We start from the raw sequence: 11707 nt of genomic DNA, 5'->3' as shown, positions 1-11707 counted from the left end.
ACAAACAAGATAAGCTTTTCCGGCTGATACCAGGTCACTGCACAAGCTTCTACCTGACAAAGATCTTCAGCAGCCTGTAATTAAAATATATTAGTCTTGCTTTGAAATGCAGTTCATCAATAGAGTAAAAGCAATAAAACCCACAATTTAACAAAGCATACATTTAAAAATCTTTTTTGTCTCACATTCCTACATAAAGCCTATGAAATACTTTCCCTTGTAGTTGACGTTTGTATTTCTTCACATAAAAATGAACTCAGAGATATAGGTATCATTTGCCTAAATGCCATGACTAAGATATAGTCCACGTCTGACATTCTATCTTGTAGAATAATCACTACACAAGCACTGCAGTGCAATGTTCCGTATTTTTCAGGTGTTCATACAGTTCACAGTTCTGCTGGAAGAAACCATATAATAAAACAGTTTCCAAGAACTCAACCAAACTCCTCCCTAAATTATGTGACTAGGTTTTTGACCATACACTCTCCCCATGTCTTTCAACTTTTAGAAGTCACCTGAAAAAAGAGTAAATACCCATTTCTGATGATAATGACGAGTTCCTTATCCCTGCTTTTTTATACTGGCATACTCTACTCACTAGATGTTGTATTACCTGCTGCAAACATTCAGTATTAAAGCGTTTGCCGTGACGTTTAATCTGATTGTCTTTCCGACCCAAGAAGAACAACTTTGTATTCTGCACTCTTACGAAATCCCCCGTTTCTCTCATTGTGCCGAGGGGTACAGTTATTTCATCATCAAGAAAGCAGAATCGTTCTTCCCCACCTACACAAGAAAAGATTGTGCTCATACATATTAAATGGCTAAATGTAAAAGAAAATTTATAAAGAGCATTTTATCAACTTTTCCTAAATTCTAACGAGCATTTTAAGAAATACTAGAAGATAATTATCAACGTCTAAACTTCTGCAATGTATAAATTGGGCTATGCAGTTAATTCAGCTAATACAAAGAAGTAACTTCAATTGAGAATGTCAAAATGCAATCAGGGAAAAAGTCAATATAATGAAAGCACAGCCTGCAGATAAAATGATGGTTATTTCCTGTTCATCACTCCAACAATCTAAAATACCATCAGAAGGTTCCCAGACCAATGGGAACATAAATAGTTACATTAATCTGTATATCAGAGGCTGACACCAAATAAAATAATCCATATATTATTAAAACTCAATCAATTAAGAAAAGTATCTTAGAAGAATAAGAAATATAAAGTAACCTATAAATATTTGTCCCTCGCCTTCTAGAACTGCAGAACCGTTGGCATCTCTGACCTCAACTTTTGTTCCAAGTAGTGGTGATCCCAAAGGTACAGGGAAATCTGTTCTAAATGCATTAGAGAGAAATAGTAAAAATCTTTCCCTTGTGAACAAAAAAACCAACTGTTCCAGAAATGAACTAGCATACAGTCTTTTAGAGGATTGGTATCAGATCGAATGTAGATGCTTGGGGCATCTTTCTATAAATGTTTCTTCTTTAAAAATATCTCAATTTGTTAAAAATTAAAAACCTCATCAATGTGCATAGGTTTCATTATGATATACCAAAAAAACACAGAATGACAGAAAATAAGGCTTGAATGAACCCTGAACCTCAAGAGTTTTTAAGCCCCACAGACTGAAACTTCCATGAAGTCAACCAATTTAAACATGCATAACTGCTTTCTAATTCATCCTCCCCTGTCCTACCTACTTTGAGCTTTTATTCTGTTTTATAACCGATGATGTGGCAACACGTACAGTTGTCTCCTTCAGAAAAGATCAAAATAAAAGAAACTGTAATTTCAATGTCACATACCTATTATAGTCTACTTCTGTGTTCAGTTTTGGGTCCCTCCATACAAGAAAGACATTGAGGCGCTGGAGCATGTCCAGAGAAGGGCAACGAAACTGGTGAAGGGTCTAGAGCACAAGTCTTATGAGGAGGAGCTGAGGGGACTGGGTTGTTCAGTCTGAAGAAGAGGAGACTGAGGGGAGACCTCACCACTCTCTACAACTATCTGAAGGAAGGTTGTAGTGAGGTGGAGGTCGGTCTCTTTTCCCAGGTAACAAGCAATAGAACAAGTGGGAACAGCCTGAAGTTGTGTCAGGGGAGATTTAGTTGGGGTATTAGGAAAAACTTCTTCACCGAAAAGTATGTCAACCACTGAAACAGGCTGCCCAGGGAAGTGCTGGAGTCCCCATCCCCAAAGAACTTAAAAGACACACAGATGTGCTGCTGAGGGATGTCATTTAGTGGTGACTTGACAGTGCTGGGTTAGTGGTTGGACTTGATGATCTTGATGGTCTTTTCCACCTAAACAATTCTATAGTTCTATGTTGAGGTGCAGAGAAACTCCTTTCTGCCCCTTCATTCTCTAGCCTCTTCATGCCCTTGCAGAACCTCACTTATTGAACACAGACACTATTTCTGACTGTTAATAGAGAATAATATATTTTCTTCAGTAAACCAAAACTTAAAAAATCAAAGTTAACCTTAAATAACTTTGGTAATAGATGAAGTTGTGCACAGGTTAAAGTTCATTTTCTATCATAAAGTATCATATTTTGACCTAACAGCTCTTGTTCAACTCCTGTTACTTAGGCTGTTGAAACATTTCCTTTCCTCTGATCACTCAATGAATTCTTTAACCCAAGTTAACCAAAAAGCAGTGAAATTTCGTAAAATGTGTATTTCTGCCAAGTGAGATCTTATCCTCCTTTTCCCTTGTCTGGTCAGCTTCAAAATACAATTGCTTGACTAACAGGCGTGAGAAAGCATCCCAGATCCTCAATGTGTCTGCTCTGTACCACGGGAAAGTCCCAAAACGAAGACAAAAAAAAAAAAAAGACCAGAATTTAACATTGCTAAACAAAATCCCAAGATTCCTACATATACCATAAACCAACAAAAATAAAAGACAAACACCACCTCATTTGGACATTATCACTAATGTCACTAGACATTTAATTTTGCCAAACATGTAAAAAACAGAGTGGTTCAGACCAGTACGGCATTAACTTCAAGCTGATTTTTTTCATTTTCTAGTGTTCTCTAGAAATTCTGCCAATTTCATCATTTAACTAACAAAAATTAAAACCCACAGCACTCCAACTGTCCTACCAACACCAAGAAACGAAGAAGACCTAAAATGGTCTGTCCTAGTTTTGTTGTACCTGGACCTGCTTACTGCAAAGGAATCCTAATTTCCCTCGCAGTGAGGCTTAGAGGGAAACAGGCTCTGAGGTGAAGCATGCGAGATGACAGTGAGAGACTGTAAAAACTTCCACCATTCTAACTTAGGACTGAAGAACAACTTCTTATCTCTGGAGCACAGCGATTCTGAGCAGAAAAAATAGTTTCACTGTGGAGAAGGTAATGACTGAACTCAGAGAAACCAGAACAAAAATGAGTTTTGCATGAGAATTTAATAGCACTTTACGACCACCCACCATTTTCAGTCTTCAAGAGTTTAACTACCAGGTTAATATATCGCATCATTTGTCCAAAACATCCCATTTCATCGGACACGTCTAACTCAAGTCACATGTATAATTATCATGCCAGGAAATAATTACACATTTCAGAGAGCAAATGAAACACTGAGCTAACTGGAAGTACCTTTCATGACCTTGACACTCCGGCAACTCTCTTTATAAAACACAATGGACAACAAAAAAGTCAGTAATTGAGTGAAAATGGCAGAGAGTTAAATAACAAGAAGAAAGTATGTGCGCAAGTCCAAGTAAAATTACTGTGAGACCTTGGGTGAGCCACTTTGGACAAATTTACATCACCCAGACTAGTCAAACAGTAGCAGTGGGATCATTTGCTGAACAGTATATTATCCAACATTAGCAAGAAACTCCAGTACCTAATCTCCACTTAACTGATTCTTTATGGAGTTTTAACAGCTGTAGGCAAAAGCACAGTAGCAGTAAGAAACACACGTAGATCTACTGATTACATTTTAAAGTAATCTTTGAGCATTTCTCCTTAAAATAAGCAAATCTCTGAAGTAACATTCTGAACCTGATAGAGCTAAGCTATTAACATATCTTTGTTCCAAGGGTACAATTAAGAGTTATGGAGCCCCATTTCTTTACTCTGAGAGCTCTGCTAAGTTCTCTCTCTTTGAACATGCAAGATCTCAGTGGAAAAGCCTCATGATGAGCAAGAGCATGGCTAACTGAAGATACTACTGTACTGGGTAAGCGCCATTTGCCTGCCAAAGTGCAACACAGATTTAATATTGTCATACAGTTAAGAGACAGCACACCCTGGACTAGGCTGGTCCAGGTTCAGCATGTGGAATCACAGGCTGGAACAAAGACGAGGTCTAGATGAGAGATCACTAAAACAGAGACCATCATGACACATTCTGTGAAACTTAACAGGTCTACAAGTACATCATTCACAAATAACTATTACCTGAGAGGGCTGTATTATAGCAAGAGAGAATGGATTAGTCTATTTCTCCATTAAAACCAAATGTAACTTCTACCAGCATAAACACTCATGAGGTTTCAGTAGCCCTGGAAACAGGAGACCAACATTTTATTTCTAGGGATTTTCATAATTCACATGTCACACCATGAAAGCAGTGAATCTTCCTACCTAAAGTCATCACTAAAAACCTCTTCAGGAATCTCGTAGCAAGTGGCCCAGCTTGACACTTCAGTAATACCATACAGATTAAAAATCCTTGTTTTGTTCTCCTTGTGCTTCCAACTCTTCAAGAGATTCAGTACGGGAAATGCTTCACCACCAAGGGCTAAGACACGAAGTGAAGTATTTGGAGACAACACTGTTGCTTTAATAATGTGAGCTCCAAACCTTCTGAGAAGAGTTGGTGTTGCCTGAATGATACATTTAAAAAAAAAAAAAGGATATATTTTTTCAGTATATGTGCACACTTCTTCCTGCTTTATCATATCCATTGCACAGCTACACTGTGGATGTACTTAATCATCTACATACAGTAGATGGCATCAACCATCAGCTACTGGTATAGATCACAGTGGTGTTTTGTGAGATTTTGTTCCTTATGTGAAGCCTTTAACGAGTACTATCAGCACCGATCTATGTTCTTCTGATGAGTTTCTTCTTTACTTAGTTATTGATTCCCTGTTTTGTCTCAGTACACACCTAAAGGGTGTACGCATTAGTTCTTATATTAATGACTTCGAAACAGAAAGAAGTAAACACAATATTCTCTTCGTGTTAAAGCTTTTCTCCCTTCGTTCCAGCATGTTACAGCAAAAAATATAACCTATACATCTGATTAACCTGCATATAGAACATCTAAAGACCTTTCCATAACACTAAAAATTCCTAGGATGCCAGACTCTGAGTTGTTACTGATTTCTTTCCTCTAAAATGAACAGGGTAAAAAGGGGAAAAAAGGAAAAAACCCAACTTGCTTAAACACAACTACTTCTTTAAAACTCTTGGTGATGTAGAGATCTAGAGCTCTTTCACTGAAGGGAAAAACAGCAGATCATTTTAATAGACACTCTTCACTCTCATTCTTGTCTATTTTTTCTAGTAAGAGGACTGAAAAATTAATGGAATTGTTTCTTACCAGGTTATTTTCTTCTAATAATAGATGAAGACTATCACTTTACAACTGATTATTTTAACTTCAGTGAATTATAGCAAAGGAAGAAAAAGAGGGTAAAGAAATTACTCTTCCTCTCCCTCATTATCATTTTTCAGATTTCTCAGTCTACTCAAGCAAGTCAAGAGGGGAAGGTAATGTCTTGCTATAATTTAAGAAACACCATAAAAATTATTCTTCATCAGTTTAACTGTAAGGAGAACATTTTTGTCATTAATTCACTTGAGAAGATCTTCCTTTACTGATTAAGACAATGATAAAAAAAAAAAAATCACAAAATCAAGCTTTTCTTAGAAAGACATTTCAAATAGCTTCATTCACCAAATCTCACCTTTCTCTATTCATGCTTAACATGTTTTAAAATATACCTTAAGTCATCCTAAAAAACATAGTTAAAAAAGTCTAAGAAATTAATATCTCAGAAATTTTTTTCTAAAAGCATGTCAGCTAAACTGATTAAGAAACTTGTATATGATAGGAAACTCTACACCACTGAGATTTATAGCAATCATAATATAAAAAGAATAAGAGCAGAGAATAAAGTTACAAAATATTTGTAACTAGTGGGGTTTTTTTCTGCTGTGGAATCGTCATCTCATTAATCTTAAATTTATATCCTACAGCCTCAACTACCACCATTACTCCAGAAGAAAAGGAAATCTCAGCAGTTCTATAAGTACAAATCCTTAAGAATCACAACGCTGGTGACAAAGCAAGGCTTAGGGGTTGATTTATGACAATTAATAGAGTAATCAGATCACACTCATTTTGTTCAGTCGGTTACAACTGAGATCCATTTCTAACGCTTCTTTCCCCCACAGCCTGATTAATTTTCTATACTCAATTAATAGTTTTATGAAATACCTTGTTACACTACAAGGCAAGGGCCAGGCTTATTCAGCCATGCTGGATGTGCTTAAGTTCAAATAAATTTAAAAAAAAACAACTTTAAAATTATTCAAACCGAGATCTTATAGGAGTTAACCTATTCCAAGACACAAGGGGCACATGAAGCCTCATACAAACCAGTGGCCTGAAAACAGTAAATGTTGCTGTGGAATCAATTACTGTCTTGCTCTCACTATTGTACGGATGACAAACGTTTTATCATCCTATAAACGGCATTGGTTCAGTTGTCGTATTTTTAGCATAAAGACCACCATTAAAATTTAAAAGTTGCTTATGTTTAAGATTGTGCCCATTAAAAAGAGCTAAAAATGTCTATTAATGGGATACTCTGTTACCAGAATCTTTGGAGTTAACTGCTTAATTAACAGAATAATTAATTAATTCTTAAGAATAAATGGTTTCTTACGATGAGTATCGTTTTTATCTTTAGTTCATTGTTTTCTGTCTGTTTAAGGCTTGATTCAGTCAAATGGCATTTTTCTAAACAGCTAACATGTCATGGCACGCTTTCACGGTAGAACACTCTAGAACATTAGTGTCTAGACTGATGAAAACATAGAGCACATTTGCAAAGGTGAGAAGCAAGATACAGAAGACACTTATCTTAGGCGCTACCTACCTGCAACACTGTCACATGCTGACGGCAAAAGAGAGCAGCAGACAGCTCCACAGGCATCATTTTAATAGTGTTTGGTACTACAAGAATAGAGGCTCCGCTTGTCAGAGCAACGAACAATTCAACCACAGAAGGGTCAAATGTTAGAGGAGAAGCCAGGAATAGCATATCATCCTGTGTGATCTCAAATATGGATCTAAAATAAGAAAGACAGAAATTACAAAATCTGACGTTATGTTGTTAAGAAACATTTCCAAACTATAAGAGAAGCATGAGGGGAATGTGCTTTAGCAACGCTAAGGTCTTAAGGGCTGCTCTGAATACATAGCCATATGCAGGCCAGACAATTTGAGCAACAGCTTCTGCATCTAGACTGTAACTATTGATTAAACTAATGAGGTTCTCTACAAAGATATCCACCACATTACACACCAATACAGCCTCATACGAAGCAGAAAGAAACCTAGATAGCCTAAAAAGGAATTATGACTTAAAAACTACAGAACACAGTAAAAATAACTGTGAACAAATAATTAATTTTGTTATCTATTTCTTCCAAGGTGCAAGCCAGAATACCATACGTAGAGCAACAGCATATTATTTTAAGAACAGTGCTCAAAAATTCACGTAAAGCAGCATTTAAACATCAAAAATAACAGTTAATAGAAATAGAACTTTATATGATACAACTTAGAAACGAACACAAATAAACCTGAAAAGGAAGGGAAGGAGGAAGAAGTGAAGCCGTGTTACCAAAACCCCAATCTACGGTCCTCCAAAGTATTAAAAATTAAGAATCCCTAAACATCAAATTTGTAAAAGCATTTAAAAGGAAAACTGGAAACCACACTTACTTAAGATGCTGAATATTTGGCACTATACATTGATGAGGCACTCTGACTATTTTGGGGATCCCTGTAGTTCCTGATGTATGCAAGATGTATGCTAAAGAGTATTTCTGGCCAATGTCCATGTACCCTCCTTCTGATGTTTTTACTTCGGTTTGATCTGGGAAAACAGTACATCCTGTCTGCAAGTTACCCACAGCTTCTAAAAGTTCGTCTTTACTTTTTGCACTGTCTACTTCTGGATTTAAATTAGTGTTGCTCGAGCTCATCTGGAAGAGAGTTAAACCAATATGTTCTATTGTGGAAGAATTGTGGTCAAAATAACCAACATAAGACATCCGGAATTTCTGTAAGAGAAAATAAACAACTTAAGCAGCAGAACTCAGGACTCACTGTTACTGTTCTACTGTATACAATAAAATAGGAAACAGCATTCCATACAAAAAAGCTGTGATTTTTCAGCCTCTGCTTTTGGAGGACACAAATCAGACAGTTTTGAGCTCATGTATTCTTATATATTACACAGGAGTGAACACAGACTTTATAAATGTGAAATAATTCTCTGAGCAAATAATGCAAAGAAAGGGAAAATATATAAAAGAATTCTGCAAATGACAAAGAATTCTGAATTACAACTAGATGGTCCAATCTTGTCTATTCCCTTGGCAATGCCAGCGTCCAACAAGCTTGCCGGGATAACCTTGCAATAGGAAAGTAGGTAATTTTTTTGAAGAGGAAAAGCACTTTGTACTTCTAATTTTAAAGATATTCTTCTCTGAATGAGAAAGACATCCTCTTGACATGAAGAAACAAAACAATCCCATCTAGGCTCATTAAAACAATACAATTTGAAGAGCTACACATTTCCAAACTGCCCTTTAACGCTTCCTGTAGAAGGCTAACCACTTACATTTATTTTGTCATTCTCAACAAGAATATACTGAAGATTGCTTTTCTTCATGAAGTAAGTGGATAACATTGATGGTGCATCTGGATCAATAGGAGAGTAGGCAGCTGGCACTTGAAGGATTCTAACAAGACACAAATGTTTTAAAATTATTTTTTTAAAAATTAAGAAAATTCTCCTAATTCTCACTAATGTTTCTTTTATACTTTTGTAGTTCCCAAAGCTCAGAAGTGTAGTCATTACATGACTTTTACAGGTTTTGCTGGGAATAAAGTAGGAGGAACAATCAGTGTGGCCTTTTGGTATCTGAACAGAAAGGAAAAACATTAAAGCTAGATGCAAACATTCAACATTTTTTATGACCAAGCAGGTTGGTGATGACAAAGTTATCACTGACATCAACAGCACCACATCTTAAAAGCTTCTGCTATTGACAGGAAGCAGAAATCAAAGCTTTGTATTTATATGTATACAACATGTATAAACATGCTTTTAAAAACACCGAAGCCTGCACACTGAAAACACTTTCTGTTCTCACTAGTCTAAAGAATCCAGCATGACAAAAACCAAGCACATACTGGAATTTCTTCCCTAATAAACAAGCAGAGGAACACCAAGCATCATTCCGTTCTCATCGACTGCGCTTTACACTGAAGCGCTTTCTCAACAGTTGCTCACTACAATCCTCCCCTCTAGCGGCTCCATTCAGTAAAGACAAGCACTTGAAATTTATTAATGCCAGAAAAAGCCAAGCCAGGCAAATGGTGACTAAAACATGAACGGCTCCCATAAATCTTTACGTTTCTTCTAGGGCTGGGTTCCCACCTACAATTAGTTATATTTCCTCTCTGTGGAAGTGATTTATTGCTGCAGCAATGACAAGTTCAGGAATTTAGACTTAGAAATCACAGTATTCTGCGTATTTGAACAGCCACTGGTATCAATAAACCTAAGCCTGCTCTGCATCACACACAGCAGTTAAAGACTCAGCAATGATAGCTGTAAGCATCCAAACGTCCTGGTAGACACCAGTCACATGGCAAAAGAAAATTCTGTTGTGCTCATTTCATTGAGATGTAGAATAGGCTGGAAGAAATCTAGTCCAACCTCCAGCTCAAGAAGGCCAGCTGTGACACCAGACCAGGTTGCTCAAGACTCTATCCAGTCAAGTCTTGAAAACCTCTAGAGATGGTGCCCGCACAACATCTCTGGGCAACCTGCTCCATTGCTGGACTGGGGTAAAAGTGTTTCCTGATCAGTGAGAAAGTTCCTCAGCGCTTCTGGGAGGTTTATGATTAAAGCACTCGCTCACCCGCGGCACTGTAATCTTTATACTCAACTGTGACACACCCTTCTGCACTACTGTGTATTTTACAGGCAGTGTGACAATAGGAAAATACAGACCCAGACCATCCCCCTAGGAAGCACAATTGCTACTGTAGACACCAGCTGAAGAAAATATGCTTGTAATGCTGCGATTCTGTATTACATCATAAATACAATGGATATAAAGATACATATATAAAGGATACAAACATCAGAATTCATCAGCAGAAGATTTTAAAAATTGATGAATTAACACGAGTGTTGAGATCATGAACATTTCCATTTTCCAGCCATTAAAAAGTCAATGTCATTTTAGTGCTCTGTTCCTTACATTTTTTCCACAATATTTATAATGGAACTTTAACTGTACTCAATTAGCTTAAAGTATGAAATTTATGTGCAATGAATTTTTTTATTAACAAAACAAGGCTACATTACCTTGTATTGAATTACCTGCGTAATTCTTTTTTCTACATGTAAGTTATTCTGTTAGATCACCTCCATTATTAAACAAGCACAACAAAGATATTAGCAATGTTTTTTATATTTCTATAAATATGCTTAATCATATTTTTTAAAACAGGATACAGTTACATACAGTTCAGATCAATTAAAGAAAACTTTAGCAGTGGCTTCCCAAAATATTACAGCACTGCTCTATTTTTTTACAGAATGCAAGACTCCGGTGCCTCTTGACTGTATTACTATGCTATTACCTCGCTTCTGTTGTTGTTAAAAATATAAACAAATGGAAAATTTCCTTCAACAGAGATGGCCTGTAACAAACGAATGCAGACTGCAAGCATTCAAACCATTACCCCAAGATCCAAGATGGTAAGTTTATTCCTGGATAGCAGAAAAGGCCTATTTCCCATTTTCCTTGCTGATCACAGTGTTTTCGAAGGAAAGCTGTTAAATCCACGGCAAGCTCAAGTACTGTTGCGTATGTGTAGAAAGTCGGAGGTTTGCCATTGCATTCATCGAACCAAACTGCTTTTCTGTCAGAGTACAGGCTAGCTGCCTGATTCACCAGTTCCTGAAGAGTCATCTCAGCTGCATCTTCAGCCCCCCTGAAAGATTAACAAATAAGACTGCATTATCACCTCCTAACTTTCAATATCTCAGTACAGAACACTACCAAGTAGGTAATAAAAACATAACTGGCAGAAAACACCACAGCTTACACCGCTGAAGCATAACTCTTCATACTTTAACCGTTTGCCATGGGTCTTATCCCAAGGCCACGGATATAACTCACTCAGATGTCACTGCAGAGGTAGTTTGTTCCTCACCATTACACGTTCATTTTTACAGCCAGGCACAACTGAACTTAAACTTTATTAGCACAACTTAATTATTAATTTTTCTTTTAAAAAGAACTGTGAAACACGAATCATTCCTCTGCAAGTAGAACACGGCGACCGCCAAGGCTCTAGGGCCCTGTTACGTGCTAGCGCACGCCTGTGCCCACTGGGGCC

General features: G+C 37.0%; 1 protein-coding gene across 1 annotated transcript in view; it reads right to left on the bottom strand.

Moving 5' to 3' along the window:
* Positions 1 to 11277, bottom strand: part of AASDH (aminoadipate-semialdehyde dehydrogenase) — an 18784-nt gene extending 7507 nt beyond the window's left edge. Inside the window, exons 1-8 of the mRNA XM_010134942.1 lie at positions 11048 to 11277; positions 8907 to 9027; positions 8003 to 8343; positions 7152 to 7344; positions 4621 to 4862; positions 1244 to 1350; positions 617 to 789; positions 3 to 74 (exon numbers count right to left, since the gene is read on the bottom strand). Coding sequence (XP_010133244.1) covers positions 3 to 74; positions 617 to 789; positions 1244 to 1350; positions 4621 to 4862; positions 7152 to 7344; positions 8003 to 8343; positions 8907 to 9027; positions 11048 to 11277 — 1479 coding nt within the window. The remainder of the gene's footprint in view (positions 1 to 2; positions 75 to 616; positions 790 to 1243; positions 1351 to 4620; positions 4863 to 7151; positions 7345 to 8002; positions 8344 to 8906; positions 9028 to 11047) is intronic.
* Positions 11278 to 11707: the final 430 nt, after the last annotated feature.

This window comes from Buceros rhinoceros, unplaced genomic scaffold, assembly GCF_000710305.1.
Source record: "Buceros rhinoceros silvestris isolate BGI_N320 unplaced genomic scaffold, ASM71030v1 scaffold4704, whole genome shotgun sequence".
NCBI classification, from domain to species: domain Eukaryota; kingdom Metazoa; phylum Chordata; class Aves; order Bucerotiformes; family Bucerotidae; genus Buceros; species Buceros rhinoceros.
This window is presented reverse-complemented; position numbering and strand designations above follow the sequence as displayed.